At 42.3% G+C, this 16910-nt stretch overlaps 1 protein-coding gene across 16 annotated transcripts in view; it reads left to right on the forward strand.

Annotated features, from left to right (window-relative positions):
- Positions 1-16910, forward strand: part of sox5 (SRY-box transcription factor 5) — a 396739-nt gene that overhangs the window by 149298 nt on the left and 230531 nt on the right. For all 16 annotated transcript variants that reach the window (XM_063072335.1, XM_063072336.1, XM_063072334.1 and 13 more), the window contains one exon: positions 11633-11843. In XM_063072335.1, the coding sequence (XP_062928405.1) occupies positions 11633-11843 (211 nt within the window). The remainder of the gene's footprint in view (positions 1-11632; positions 11844-16910) is intronic.

Here is a 16910-nt window from a genome sequence, read left to right on the forward strand (position 1 = left end):
CCTCTTCCCTTTTTCTACCTATGTCATTGGTACCTATACGTACCACGACCTCTGGCTCCTCACCCTCCCACTTCAGGATATCTTGGACGCGATCAGAAATATCCCGGACCCTGGCACCAGGGAGGCAAGCTACCATCCGGGTCTCTGGACTGTGTCCACAGAATCGCCTATCTGATCCCCTTACTATCGAGTTCCCTATCACAACTGCCCTCCTTTTCCTTGCCCTACCCTTCTGAGCTACAGGGCCGGACTCTGTGCCGGAGGCACGGCCACTGTCGCTTCCCCCGGGTAAGCTGTCCCCCCCCCCCCAACAGTACTCAAACAGGAGTACCTATTGTCAAGGGGCACAGCCACCAGGGTACTCTCTATTACCTGACTCTTCTCCTTCCCCCTCCTAACCGTGACCCACTTGTCTGCCTCCCGTGGCCCCGGTGTGACCACCTGCCTGTGACTCCTATCAACTCCTCACTCTCCCTGACCAGACGAAGGTCATCGAGCTGCAGCTCCAGTTCCCTAACGCGGTCCCTTAGGAGCTGCATCTCGGCGCACCTGGTGCAGATGTGGACGTCCAGGAGGCTTGGAGACTCCAGGACCTCCCACGTCCGGCACCGAGAACAACAAACTGCCCTCACCCTCATACTGCCCCTCTCCTCAAATAACAACAAAAAATGAATACCAAACCTTCCTCGCCTCGCCCGTTTCCACCTAAGCCCGTTGAGTCGAAGCCCTTAAGCCTTCACTCTGCTCCCGGCTCACTCCGCCGCCTGCAAACTACGCAGCCCGCTGTATGAGACTCTGTTCCTTTTAAATCTTCCGCGCTTCACTGCCCGATGTCACACGCCTGCGCAGTCCCGCCTCTCTGAATGCCGATGGAAAAAAACCTGAAAAATTCAGAAATGGCTTCCTCCGCACTCCCGCTCCGATTTTCAGACTTCCTTCTTCGAATTGGGCATTTTCTCATCTATCCTGTCAAGCTTGTAGAAATTTGTGCATTTTTATGAGACTGCCTGTCATCTTGCTTAATCCAAGGGAGTATAGGCCCAGAATACTAAACTACTTTCATCCCAGTATCCCAGGAATGAAGTTGCACCCATGTGCAAGTTGCAAACATGTCTCTCCTTAGGAGGCTCACCTATGCACCATACTTCCGATGTGGTCTCACCAGGGCCCTTTTTTATTAAAGCAAGCTCTCTGAATTCTTGTATTAAATCCTCTTGCAATAGAGGCAACACATGTTCTACGTCTAATTCCATGATAACTCTTCAATGGTTTATTTATAAAGACATCTCATTCCATCAGATTGGTCTGCCTTTCTATTTTAACTACCTCACATTTTAAATTTTATATTCATCTGCCATTTCCATGCTCATTACTGAATCTGTCTCTATCCCCCAGAAATGTTTTAGTAGCTTTGTTACACTGTGTGCTGTCATCTGGGTTTGTATCATCAGCAGATATCTTATATTTGATTCCCTCATCCAAATCATGCTGTGGATTGTGAACATTTAAGGCCCCAGCACCAGGCCCTGTGCGCACATTGGACACAACTTCATAGCAGGAAAATTAATCAGTTATTCACCTTTTCTGTTTTCTGTCCATTAAGCAATTCACACTGGAATGATTGATGAATGGTTGCCCGTTGTATCCAACAATGACAGAAACCTGTGTTGGAGGGTTTTTTAAACTGGAAAAGCCGTCGCACTGGCGCAGTTCCACTCTCTTGACCTTAAAAGCCCGGGTACAGTGGTACGAGTAGTCATCACAACTGGGATCTTCCTTGGTTTCAGTGGAGGACCATGACTTCCATCTTCTGTGCTTGTCATGCCCTTTGCTCTACATGAAGCATTGCAGAACTGCCTTTCTGGCCTTTGGATTTCACTGCTGATCTCATCCACCCAGTCCAACAGAGCTGACTTCTCATGCTAGGACAGCCGTGTCCTTATTGCACCGGGGTATGAAGCCTGCCAGCTACCCTCACCTGGTTTAGCCTGCCTGTCAAAGTAGTATACCAGGTGTTAGAGTGAGTTTTTGGGTAGATGATTCATTTACACTTAAATGACCATGGCCACCAGCCTTCTGTCTGACGAAGTACTGTGGATGGAGTTCACAACAAGGCATTACCTAAAAGCTGTGAATATCGGAATACTAGCCAGACGCTGCGGATGGAAGTGTGAAGTTTACAAGTAGTTTCAAAGACAGCCTTATCCATACTTCATAAATATTAATTGTCCTCTATGTTAGCCCATAAATTGCCAAATAAATGTATTGTGGATTTGACTTGCACTCCTAAAGGCTGTGAGTACCAACTCAGACATGTTGGCATCGGAAGGAAAGGATGAAGTCAGAAGGTGTGATGTTTTGTATGTAGCTTCAAAAGGAAGCACTGTCAATGCATTGTCTATAACTTGGTAAATAGCGATTGCCCTGTGTGTTTAGCATGTAAATATCGACCAACGTTGGGCTAGCAGACCTTTCTACCGAAAACATCTCCATCCGTATGATGCCTGCTGTACCTTGTTGTGTCGAATAAAGAAGCTGCTTTGTACCTACCAGTAACTCTGTCTCTCTGGTGATTTCATGCACGCCACAACACCGGGGTGTGGCTGCTGTCATATGCAAACAACTACTTGAAGCCACAGTTGAGAGCTGACTGTCAATTGGAGATCAAAGTTGAGCGAGCTTACCCAGAATGGACTTTACAAGCCCCTTCACCAGAGAAGCTCCCTTCCCTGGACACTCCAAATACCCCAATATCATCTCCATAATCTGCACTCTTGTTTAATAATTTCTTGTGTGATAACTTTTTGCACGCCCTCTGAAAATTGAAATAGTATAATACATCTCTCTCACCCTTTTCTATTCTGTTGCTTGCAATTTAGAGAAACTAATGGCTTTGTCAAACATGACCTCGCTTGCAGAAGTTTCTATCAAGGGTTGGTTCAAACTATTGATGTGTGTACTATGTGTACCATGCCTCAGATATAAAATAGTTTACTTCTTGAAAACACGAAATCAGCTAATGAATTGGAGGGAGCTTCACTGTGTAATGCATCTCACACATTCCACTGTGAGGCAAAAAATGTGAAATTACTCAGAAAATAACCCCTACATAAACAGAGCAAAGGAAACAAGAACTGCAGTTAACTTTTCCCAAATGAAGCAAGGTCACCTTGTAGAAAAATGCAGAGAGTGGAGGATAATGACTTAAAAGTTATGTGCATAAAATCAGTTGAGTGGTGCAGAAAGTATACTTGATTGACAGAGGAACTACCTAATCATTTCCACTCTTGCATTATCACTTAAACAATGGTAACAATTTAAATTTTGACATGCAAGCGTATGTTCTTTTTGTGGCAAGACAACAATTGTCAGTGCAGAAGTAAATTGGCCCGCTAATGTGGAATCACTTTAAGGGAGGGTCTCTAAGGAATGTTTGTGTGAAATAAAAAAATGCCCACTAAAATATTAAACATGTGTGAAAATTATGTGTTTCAACAAACAATTGGTTGGACCACTGCTTCTATTTTTGAATACTATGTTTGTTGAACACTTTCTCAAATATAATTTAAATTTGGGCAATGCTTTCATCCCTAATTTGTTTTTGGAGGTACTTCTCAAGGCATTCTCATTTGTCGGATTAATTTAAAGCCACTTTAGTGTTCCAAGAAACACACATCAAAGTTGCTGGTGAACGCAGCAGGCCAGGCAGCATCTCTAGGAAGAGGTACAGTCGACAATTCGGGCCAGGACCCTTCGTCAGGACTAACACATAGTTAACACTAATCCTTAGTGTTCCAAGAATTGTGTTTGAGAGATTATCTGTGATTCAGTTGTTTTCACCGACTGTATGATGTTTACTGATGTTTTGGGTTAAAGTTTATGACCATTGGGCTTGGTGTCCTCACTGCTGTTGGCACTGCCATTTCTGTTCTTGTTAGTACCTGTCATTATGTTTTGCCTTGATTATGTGTAGCTAGGTCAATGGAATGGAATTTGTCCCTGTCCTCATCTGATTTGTTTATGTTAGGATTGTTTATTCTGGAAGGAAGGTGACTGGGTAATATTCATTTATGTACAGCAGCACCCAACACAAAGTGCTGGAGAAACTCAGCAAGTCAGGTAGCATCTATGAAGGGGAACAAATAGTCAAAGTTTTGCACCAAGTCACTTCATCAGGTCTGGGGTCCTGATAGCTCTGATTACTCTAGAGCAGGGCTGAGATGGAATCACAGAACTATATAGGTCCTTTGTCCCAATTTATCCATGCTGTGCAGGATGGCTAATTGAGTTGGTCTCATTTGCCTGCGTTTGGTCCATACCTCTCTAAACTCTTCCCTTCCATTTCACTGTTCAAATATCTTTAACATTATATATTTCCAAATCTGCTTTATGCTGAAAATTAGAAGGTGCATCTCCTGGGAGGGAGGGTTGTCAAGCCATTCCTTAGAAACACCCCCACACCAAAATCCAACCTTAGTCCTAATCGTAAAAATGCAATGCAATACTGAAAGCCACCTGTGTTTTTAGGATTATTTTTGTTTTTATTTATTTTATTTTATTTCTTCTTCTTCTGGCTATCCATCCCATAAGATGATGATGGTTCCTTTCAGTCAGTTAGTGGGGTGGTACCCCACTCCTCAGAAAGGAACAGCATGTGTGTGAGTGGATTTTGGGTGAGTAGGGGGTTGCACAGGTCCAGACCCACCCTCTGGACATCCCCTCTCGGATCCAGCGGCATGGTGGGGTCCAAGACGGCTGGGGGAAGTTCTGTTGCAGTGAATGGCCAGACCAAGCTTTGATGCAAGGGATGCCCTTTCCACGCTTCACGGCACGTGTTTGCTAGATGGCCGTTGACCCTACGAGAGGGTTCATCCACCCTTTGACAGGTCTTGTTTTTCATCCTGCAGGGTGTCTAGCCACCCTCGGTTTAGATGCCGACCACCCGACCATGCGACGGGTAGTACTGGGTTACATGGTCCCAGTAGCACTCAGACGAGTGACCTGACCTGCTATTATCTATTATACTACTATTTTATTTAGTGATAGAACCTAATAACAGATCTTCCAGCCCAATGAGCCCATGCATTTGCACCCGTAAGACCAGTTAACCTACTAATCGGTATATCTTTGGAACGTGGGAGGAAATTGGAGCACCCTGAGGAAACACATGCAGTCACAGAGAGAATGTGCAAACTCCTTGCAGACAATGGTGGAAATGAACCCAGGTTGTTGGTGCTATAATAGTGTTAAGCTAATGTTACGGTGGCAGGCTTTGCTTTGAGATTTACAGGCATTTACCTATGGTGTTAAGGGAAACTCTGAAACATTGGATCACATACAATGTTGGGAAATGACGACTGCAGCTGTGCTGTCTTCCCTTCCCATATTATCAGAATCAGAAATAGAATCAGACTTGGGTTTATTGTCGCTGACATATGTCACGTAATTTGTTGTTTTGTGGTAGTAGTACAGTACAATACATAAAATACACTATAAATTTATATATATATTTACACACACACACACACACACACACACACACACACACACACACACACACACATATACTGGAATCCACTGTACACAGATATATATATACACACACATATACTGTGTGTGTATATATATATCTGTGTACAGTGGATTCCAGTTAACTGGGCCATCAGATAATCAGGCAAAGCTTAGTGGGACAATACTTAAAGAAAAAAAATTGAGAAAATAGCTGGAATTCCCTTCATTTATTTAGGACACTATGCTGCTTAATTGGGGCAGCAGACTACCACCGAATATTTTCTTACAGGCGTCAGTCATGTGCTTGGAGCGAACAGTTTTTAAATAGAGTTTCTTGTGTGTTTGTGTTCAAAAGGTAGTGATTTTTGTCCTTAATACTTGGTAAGTAATAAACAGTAAGACAATTCAGACAACAGGAACTCTGCAGATGCTGGAAATTCAAGCAACACACATAAAAGTTGCTGGTGAACGCAGCAGGCCAGGCAGCATCTCTAGGAAGAGGTGCAGTCGACGTTTCAGGCCGAGACCCTTCGTCAGGACACTTCGATGCTGCCTGGCCTGCTGTGTTCACCAGCAACTTTTATGTGTGTTGTAAGACAATTCAGACTATTTTGCTCACTGTTCAAGCATTCAGGCTTGGAGATGCAAGAAATAACCATGAATGAAAATGAAATAATTTCACTACTTCAACAAGTTAGGAACTACGAAGAATTTGAAGGTATCGACAATCATCTTGAATGTCACAAATAAAATGAATATTTGGAGGATGCAATCATTGAAAGCACTGTTAGAAGCCAGTCTGTCATCTGCACTAGGTGTTTACACTGATTTTGTTCACTTACAGTCAATCAAAAGAACACGACGACATACATTGAGTGAATTCCTCCATCGATTACTAATAGGAACTAATGCACAGTTTTACATTACTGTAGTAATTGTGGTAGTGTTCTTATTTATTTGATATTTCATTTAAATACATAATTTGTTACTCATTTAAAAAGTAATTTGTCTTTTTTATACCTGTTTAACTATTTCCATGAAACTTTGGCTATTTGGGGCAACTGCTTCACTGGGCCAAAATAAACTCGTCCCAAACGGGAATCCACTGTATATAACTATATATTTATATGTATATAAATAATAAGTGCTGTTCATTGGATTCATTGTCTGTTCAGAAATCTGAGGACAGAGGGGAAGAAGCTGTTCCTAAAATGTTGAGTGTGTGTCTTCAGGCTCCTGTACCTCCTGTCTGATGGTGGTACTGAGGAGAGGGCATGTCCTGTGCGATGGTGGTCTTTAATGATGGATGCTGTATTTTTGAGGCATCGCCTTTTGAAGGTGTCCTCGATGCTGGGAGGCTAGTGCCCATGATGGAGCTTGGCTGAGTTTACAACCTCTGCAGTTTTTACCGATCCTGTGCATTGGCCCCTCCATACCAGATGATGACATAACCAGTTATTACAAAAGAGAAGTGGGTACAGTAGTCACCCTGCCACAAGATTCAGTATCAGTGCTTCCTAATTTTGATCCCTCTCTCTACCTCCTCCACTCCCCACTATCACAACCTCTAACCCCAACCCTAGTAAATATCCCCCACCCCACCCCCAACACACCTTCAGCCTGCTTGTTGCTTCATTGGCAAAAGAAAGCAGGAACTAATCTTGCAATCTTTCAGGGCCGGGTTCTCATTGAAAGCAGGAGACGAGCTTGCTGCAAGATTTTTTTTCCCCCTTGAAGCACTTCTGAAAATTAGGCCCATCATTTTAACAATTTGACACTACTTTCAGATCTTTTCTTCATTAATTAAATTAACATTGAATGCCACCAGCTATATGAACAGTACTCTCTTTCATCTTCATTATAACTACCTGCCCAGGCTTCTTGCTGTGAATTGTGGAGTTCAATCTGCTTGCCAGTACAGTGCAGTGAGTTCCCACCGAACGCGGTAGACAGGAGAAAGCCTTTCAACCTCCACACCCGGCACTCCTAAATTGGAAAAAAAAGGACCCAGTCTATAAGGTTTGGAGGTCATTCATTTCAAATCTATGATAAAAGCTGCAGAAAAAAAACTCTTGTAGGATCTATACATATCCTTCCTTTCATACAAATGTACCACAGGAGACAGAAGCAACAATTTCCATTACATATTAAACTCATACATTAAACAAAAAAAGATAAAAGCAAATATATTCAGGGATGTCTGTTGCATTTGAGTAGTTGCAGAAGGCTATTCAGGACCGAATAAGTGGAAATTAATTGGAACACAGAAGAAATAGGAACAGAATGGGAAATTTAGTATAATTATAAAGAAATACAGACAAATAAGTTATTCTTGAAAGACCTGGAATAAGGCAATTCACATTTATAGCCATAATATGAAATTAGTAAAGGGCCTAAACCCCCTTTAGCCTCCAAGTCACTTTTTGTCACCTAATTACTAAATGGAACAGCTTTATTATGTAGGCCATTAAAAATAATGTGTTTTGATAGTTATGCTTTTTTTTCTTTGTGTTCCTGAGGATTTGCTAGGAATTGCCTTTTTTATTGGGTAGGCTATAAAACATTAATGCTGTGCAAATATTCCCTTTTATAATTTATAGTGCGCTTTAGAATTTGAACGATTCCCAACTTTAAAGGGACCGTGTGTTTTCTTTTCTCAGTTGGTGTCGTTGTTGCAGGGGGTAGGCAGGTTTGGATTCTCCCCCTTCTCAGCCTCACCCGCCCCCCCCAAGCCGGAGTCGCACCGCGTGGGTCGACTGGTGGCAGCGTGGAGCTTCCATCGTATTCGCTCTTCTGCAATGAGACATGGAGCTGATGCAGAAAGTCACAGCGTCCTCAGAATGCACCAACGTGTCTAGGAAAGTGGGGACAGGATCCACACCAAGCAGAAAAATGTCATGGTCCCAGTGTTTGTGGGAGAGGAGAGTCTGAGTTTCCCGAAGAATCTGTATCTCATGAACAAGTCCTGGGAGGCACTTAGCTAAGTTTTGATACCCAAACTAGCTTGCTTCTGGTAGTCACCATTCTGTCAGTTAGATCACATGAAGCTCTCTGCTGTTTGTTGTATAGACTTGACCAAGGGTAAGACCAATAGATATGGGAGCAGAATTAGGCCATTCAGCCCATTGAGTCTGCCCTGCCATTTGATCATGGCAGATTTTTTTTCCTTCTCGTTCCCATTGTCCAGTCTTCTCCTTGTATCCTTTGACACCCTTACTCATTAAGAACCTATCAACCTCAACTTTAAATATACCCAGTGACTTGGCCTCAATAGCTGTCTGTAGCAATGAATTCCATAGACTGTCCACCCTCTGGTTAACTAAATTCCTCCTTATCTCTGTTCCAAAGAGGTGTCCTTCTATTTTGAGGCTGTGCCTCCTGGTCCTAGACTTTCCCACTATTGGAAACATCTTCTCCATGGCTGGTCTATCTACGCCTTTCAATATTCAGTAGATTTCAATAAGTTCTGCCCTCATCTTTCTGAATTCCAACAAGTACAGGCCCAGAGCCATCAAACATTGATACTGCAGCTGATGAATCATTCAGCCACATTGTGAACTTAAAGGCAATTATCACTGAGCTTATACATACTGTGTTTGAACTGTAGTCTCCACACAATTAGGAACAAAACTCCTTCAACGTACACAACTCTCATTGATCAGGCAGGTGTGGGATTATTCCAGGAGCTCAGATCACAAATCCTGGAGGTGCAATGATCCTCCAGCCACTTAGACAAACGTCAGATTGCATGAGTTATATAGGAGACACAGCACAAGGCCAGGCTGTTGTGCCTAGCTGGTCTAAGTAAGTGTTATGCATCTCAGCTCCCTTCAGAGAACACGATCAGCATGCCTCCTCTGACTGCTCACCCAGCTTCCATTTATTCTGTTGGTGCTTCTCGTTCACGCGGTCACTAGTGATAGCTCGTTTCACGTACCTTTTGGATCTGAATTGTGGTCACAGTGCTGGCAGAACCAAGGTATTCTATGTCCCGCGGTTCATCTGATTGGTAAGAGCATTAAGGAGAGAAAAAGTAATAGACCAATTTTGGCTCCAAGTTATTTGGATGGAAAGTTGAATGTTTGCGGAGAGTCATTTCTTTTATGCTATTTCTGTTCTGAGGGGACACGTGCAATCTGTGTATAAGTTCTTCTAAACCAACAGAGGAGATTTACCAGGAGGCTGCCTGGACTAGAGACGTGTCTTATGAAGATAGGCTGAGCAAGTGAGGGCTTTCCTCTCTGGAGTAAAGGAGGATGAGAGGCAAATTGAAAGAAGTGTACAAAATAATAGGAGCCATAGATGGAGTGGGCAGTCAAAGACGTTTCCCCAGGGCAGAAATGGCTAATATCAGGGGGGCATAATTTTAAAGTGATTCTTCTTCTCTTCATGGGGGGGGCGGTGTCCACAGTAAGTTTTTACACTGAGAGTGCGTGGGTTTATAGAGCACCCTGCCAGAGGGTGGTGGGAGAGGCAGATACATTAGGGACATCTAAGAAACTCTTAGATAGGCACACAAATGAAAGAAAAATGAAGGGCTATGCAGGATAGAAGCATGGATTGATTGTAGAGTAGGTTAAAAGGTTGGCACAACATTGTGGACCAAAGGGCCTGAACTGTCAATTCCTCCTACAGAGCCCTTAACCCTCCATTTTTCTTACATCTGTAAAATAACTCATATTATTTTTATGTTCCCCTCGGATCAGTGAATGGCCGGCAAGAGCAGCATTCCCTGATATCCCATCTGTAATTTTTGCTGGGCTGTTGAACAAGGAGCTGCAGAGATATGAACACACTCTGATCCATAACACGAAACAGCTTCCCCTTTATTGACTCTGTTCGCACTTTCCGCTGCCTCAGGAAAGCAGTCAGCATAATCAAGGCCTACTTCCAGTCTGGTCATTCTCTCTTCTCCCTTTGCCCGTTGCCAGAAGATACAAAAGGTGGAGGGTGTGTACCACCAGATTGAGGGACAGCAGAGATCCTACTGTTATCAGACTCCAATACACTAAGAGGTGAACTCTTGAATTCTCAGTCTATCTTGTTCTGGCCCTTACTTGATTTTCCTGCCTGCTCTGCACCTTCTCTGTAACTGCAATACTGTATTTTGCTGTCCTTTATAATATCTCAGTGCGATTCTTTCCCAAGGACTGCTGTGGAGGCTAGGTCACTGGCTCTATTTAAAGAAGAGGTTGATAGATTCTTGATTAGCAAGAGTGTCAAAGGTTACAAGGAGAAAGCAGAATGGTGTTGAGGAGTTAATAAATCAGCTATGATATAATGGCAGAGCAGACTCGATGGGCTGAATGGCTTAATTCTGCTCCTATGTCTTATGGTTTTATTGTTCTTATATATGGTATGATCTGTGTGGATGGCATATAAAACAAAAGCTTTTCACTCTACCTAATATACAAGTGATATTAGTAAACAAATATCAATGCCACTTTTGATCTTGTGATCATAAAGGGATGCTGATAAAGTGTGAATTGGGATGTGGGATTTAAATGGTAATGAACAATATCTGTAGCATTGGGTTTGTATTAGGTGAATACTAAAGAAATAGAAACATAGAACATAGAAAACCTACAGCACAATACAGGCCCTTCGGCCCACAAAGCTGTGCTGAACATGTTCTTGGTAAACTTTACAACTGGCAACAGAGGCTGCAGTGTAGCTGTGGCAGTATCTAGGTTTAACTGACAGAAAAGCTCCCAGTAACACCTACTGGTTAATGCTGGCTGGCATTGGAATCTCTGACGTTTTTGTCACTACACTCAATCAAGCAAGATTTTGCCTTAATTTTTACTGTGACACTCTGGAAAAAAAATTATTACGTTTCTTTCAAATTTATTTACTGGGAATTGGTGAGCCCGCAAAGCAATTCACCTTCTACTGCCAAAGAAATGGTAATGACAATAGATTAGGTCAGGATTAGTAATGATTAACAAAGGCGGATTATTGACTTGTTCTATAAGTACCAGCACTGTTTTTATAATTAGGTCCAGCGAAACTAACCCTGAGCTCCGGCAACTTATCAAATGACTCAAACTTGTTTCCCAAAATAACGAAAATATTTCTGTTTTCCCTTCCCTGCACACCCCCTACCCACTGCCCTAATCAGGATCACGATGAGAATAAAGCAGCCTCTCTGTTCCCTACACACAACTCATCTACCTCACCTCTGAAGACTGAAGAAGGGGCTCGACTGAGCAGTGAGTCAGGACCCGGGACGGCACTGGGTACCCCAGAGAGGCGCAAGGGCAGCCTGGCTGATGTGGTGGACACACTAAAGCAGAAGAAAATGGAGGAGCTGATCAAAAGTGAACCTGAAGGTAGGCAGAAGGGTTTTTCTTTCATTGGGCTGTTGGGAGGGAAACAGTTTATTAATAAATGGCAGCTTCTTTGCAAGTTTACCTATCCAAGGAAAACTTGAGGAGCGTTCTGTGGTAATTGTAGGTAATCACTGGTTTCTACCCTTCACCAGGTAGAGTAATAATTGGAATCACCTTTGTGCTTTTAGCTTCTAGCTGAAAACTGTTCAAATAAACCGTGCTCAGCGGGCAAACAGAAGTTGTATTTGATGCAGTGTACAGAATTGTACTGTGAAAGGAGGTGTTAATACCCAGATTTCTTCACAGAGTGTTCTCTTACTTTAGTTGCATGTGGGTTTGCAATGAATAAATGTGTTGCAAAGGATAAACGTGCTGTAGGTTATATGATCTGCCTTTGACGGATTGGGGTGAAGGCTCATTGTTTCCATTGCTCTTAGTGCACCGATGGAAACTGGACTGTGTTAAGTAATTATTGGTTCAAAACTAGCTATTTGAACTGGTTAATAGTCCCCACTCCGACCTGTTTTATTTATTACCTTGGAGGATCATTTTAACCTAACCTGTTCGGCAAGAAACTGATGGGATCAGGTCAAACCCTGGCTGAACCCAATCAATGGGAAGTAAAATTGAGCGTGTGTGAAACCGACCTTTGACCTGACCCAGGCAGTCTCTGATTGGCAGGTTAGGCTAAAATGACCCATGTTGTATTGTAGTTCGATTTGCCCAATTATCTTTGTGTGCTGGTCGATGAGGTGAGGGGAATTTGTTGGTGGCAAGATGGTGGGTTGTAGTTTTTTGATATAACAAAATGTTTGTTTTTAAAGAGACTGTCAAACAGCAACAAAATGTCATCATTCAACTTATTTTAAAACTCCATATACTGGTGATTCCTGTTTCAAAGAACCTAAGGTTCCTTTATTTAAATCTAAGACAAGTTTACCATTTTCTGTCCCTCCTGTCCTGAGAGAGTTGATAGCACAATGAGTTATTCAGAGCACGATGTTTTCCCTGTGATAGTGAAATTCCTTCTAAAAGTTACAATTGAATTGGAGTCCTTTGTCATAGTCATAGTCATAGTCATACTTTATTAATCCCGGGGGAAATTTGTTTTTCGTTGCAGTTGCTCCATAAATAATAGATAGTAATAGAACCATAAATAGTTAAATAGTAATATGTGAATTATGCCAGTAAATTATGAAATAAGTCCAGGACCAGCCTATCGGCTCAGGGTGCCTGACCCTCCAAGGGAGGAGTTGTAAAGTTTGATGGCCACAGGCAGGAATGACTTCCTATGATGCTCTGTGTTGCATCTCGGAGGAATGAGTCTCTGGCTGAATGTACTCCTGTGCCCACCCAGTACATTATGTAGTGGATGGGAGCCATTGTCCAAGATGGCATGCAACTTAGACAGCATCCTCTTTTCAGACACCACCGTGAGAGAGTCCAGTTCCATCCCCACAACATCACTGGCCTTACGAATGAGTTTGTTGATTCTGTTGGTGTCTGCTACCCTCAGCCTGCTGCCCCAGCACACAACAGCAAACATGATAGCACTGGCCACCATAGACTCGTAGAACATCCTCAGCATCGTCCGGCAGACGTTAAAACAGATGTTTGCCTCTTTGGTCATTACAATTCCAGGGGAACTCTCTCCCAACGAAATATCTCCTCCTTTTGGTTCATTTGCTCATGCATATTAGATCTGTACTCTGACCTTCTTTCAATGGAAACAACTTCTCATTATTTACTTTATCAAAGCTCCTCTTGGTTTGGAGCATCTCAATTACATCTCCTAATCTCTTGTAACAAGAGCAGTTCATGCATCTCCACTCTCACCTCATGACTGAAGACTCTTCTCCCTCTTGACTTTCCCCCTTTCCTCGCTGATGGAATTTCCTCATGCTGTGGCCAGCATTTTCGGTATGTTCTCCAAAGTTTGAGGGAGAGAAAAGAATATTTGAAAACGTTTGTCGCAAGTGCTTTTCCACGAAGTATTTAATTGGTTCTCAAACAGTTTTGGAATATCCAAAGATCAAGAAATCAGCTATACCTAATGGAAAATAGGGAAGATCGTCCTTTTCCTAGGATGGCAATATCAAATATTAGAAGCCAAATCTCTAAGGTGAGTGAGAGGAAAGATTAAAAGAGATTTTTTACACAGCAGCCTGGAATGCGCTGTCAGGAGAAGTACTAGCAGCAGATACAATAGTTAAGAGGCATTTAGCCAGAGACATGACTAGGCAGGGAGTGAGGGATATGTGCAGCCAGATGTGCTGGTTAAGTTGGACTTGTGGTTGGCAAAAACAAGGTGGGTCACAGTGCCTATTCCTGTGCTGTACTGTTCTATGTTCTAATAAATGTACTTGGCCTATATTAATGTCTCCAGTTACATCAAAAGCACATAATCAGACAAAAGTTAATAACAACCTAAAGTAGATGTTAACACAAACTAGCTGAGGTGATGGTCTTGATCGTGGAGCCTAGTTGCGAAGGTTGATTTAAGGAAGATTTTGAAGGAGAAGAGAAAAAGGGGTAAAGTTTTTAGGAGGACTGATCTACACATTTCGAAGAGGTGGTAAATTAAAAAAAACTACAGCTGGTGGAGATCTAAAATAAAAAAAGAAAGTGCTGGAAATACTCATCTGGTTCAGATAAAGGGTCTTCAACCAGGAACGTTTGCTCTGGTTCACTTCCCACAGATGTGGCCAAGTCATTAGATATATTTAAATTGAGGTTGATAGGTTATTGATTAGTAAGGGTATCAAAGGTTACGGGAAGACGGCAGGAGAATGGTTTTGGGAGGGAACGTAAATCAGCCATGATGGAATGGTGGGGCAGACTCGATGGACCGAATGGCCTAATTCTGCTTCTGTGTCTTATGGTCTGACCTGCTGAGTGTTTCCTGTTTTTAGATAGGCCCAGCCACCAGTGGTGGAGCAAAGGGATGGGGGATACACCAAAGCAAGCAATGGAGGGCGGGGAGGTGCCAGGAAGAAAGCTAGGTGCAGCATGGGTCTTTACGGAGTATTTTAAAAGGCCCTGTGATGCTTTAAAAGAGCCTCAATCTATGCAGTTTATATTTTCAGCAGCTTTGAGTGAAGCAGTTGGTTTGAGTCTCACTAATGGATTGAGCAACTCTGTGATGAAATTACCACCTCATAATACTGATAAAATCACTACTTAGCTTCATTGTATCTCATGTTTTCCAGGCCTTGTATTTTGCATATTTGTTACACATTCTGTTGTGTTATTACAGGGTTGGAGATTTTATCCTGCTCTTTTTTTTTGTTTCTCTCTCACTCCTCAGTTAAATGCCCTTCACAGTGTATTTCTGTTTTGTGCAAGTTTGCCACAAATGATTACACAAATAACTGTTAATGTTTCCAGCATGTCACTCCACATTGAGAAGAACATGCAAACACTGAACAATATTGTATCTGTAGTGTGGAGCGGGCAAGCTCTTGAGACTGCATTAGTGAAGGCTGGAGATATATATTAACATTGATACAGGGGCCCACACATTATCGGTGCTGTTAAATGGACAAACAAAAAGCACCAAGCTTCTTAAATGAGAGCGAGCAAAGCTTACTGAGATGTACATTGCAGAAAATCTTTTATACCCCACAGTCATTGTTCTTTTATTTCCTGTAAGGCCATTAAATAGAATGGCAGGTTGTGATGAAAATTTAATTAAGGCATAGTTAAATCACAGTGAAGTGGTACATTTTGGCTCTTTTCCTTCATATGCGTTTTGAGAAGAATTAATAAGTTGAAAGCTAATGCACAGACTTGAAGAAACTGGGTAGACTCTGTGTGCCCTTGAATCTTGTGCGTCCTAATAGTGTCACCAGACTCTCCACTGGATTGCAATGAGGTCCCGTCCTCTTGATGTGTCAGGTCTATGCCTCTACTACCAGCAGTAAGTAACTGACTTGCAATGAACAGGAAAAATTGAAAATGTTCAATCATTTCAAGCTGAGGGGAGTTTCCCTGATGTTTTAAAGGGTGTGATGCTCCCATTATCTTTAAGGCACGTGCGAACATTTTGTTGTTATTTTTGAAGTGATTATGTAAAGTGGAATGTTCAGTGTGCAGGACATTACTTGGAATACTGCAGAACATCAAACAAACCTTCTTAATTAGTAATAAATGATTAAAAGGAGCTTATCAAGAAGAGTAGAGTTTGAATAAAATCCTTATTAAAGGATTATGGTTACCATTGTGGCCTCAATAAATTCTATGTTTGGTAGTCTGTGGAAAGGCATACTTTAAAAACTTGTGCAGGTATTTTTGAAGAGTGTGTGCAGTGCTGCCTTTCAGTAATTTTACAATTGGCAAGCTCAAAAAATACTAAGGAAAAAAACAGACTGGAGCATCTATCTACTAAATGCACTTCCATCCGTGTCCTGTTTTATTATGGATCACCCCAGAGGTTTGATTATTCCATTCACTGAGTTATTGTATTGGCCACAAAGGTTGTGAGGTACTCTAATTGAAGGCTTGATTCTTGGGGTGATAGGTTGGTCCTTTGCATTCTAGGCTTTTGCTGCACTGAACGTACAAGAATGGGTGATGGTCTCATTGCAAGCGGCAGGGCTCGACAAGGTAGACGTGGTTATGGTGTTTCCTTGGGCTGTGGTGTCCAGAAAGTCTCCAAATAAAAAAGCAGGAATTTGGGGCTGAGGAGAAAAACAGTTCCGTTATCCAGCGGAGTGTGCTTCCACCTCAATCCAAGGGAGCTGATGAGGCTCAGTCATCGAGTATTTCAATTGATAGATATTTAGGTATTAGGGAATCAAGCACATGGATGATAGAAGAATAAAGAAAAACAGAAAAATGGAGGGCTATGTAGGAAGGAAGGGTTAGATTGATCTTATAAGGTCAGCACAACATAGTGGGCTGAAGGGTTTGTACAGTGTTATAGTGTTTGATGCTCGAGTCAGTGAAGGAAAGTCAAGTTAAGAGACAAGATCAGCCATGTTCTTATTACATAGTGGGGCAGGAACTAGGGGCAAAGAGTTCTGCTCCTGCTTCTATTTCTTATATCCTTATATTGCCATTTTTAAG

Source organism: Mobula hypostoma, chromosome 20, assembly GCF_963921235.1.
Source record: "Mobula hypostoma chromosome 20, sMobHyp1.1, whole genome shotgun sequence".
In the NCBI taxonomy this organism is placed as follows: Eukaryota; Metazoa; Chordata; class Chondrichthyes; order Myliobatiformes; family Myliobatidae; genus Mobula; species Mobula hypostoma.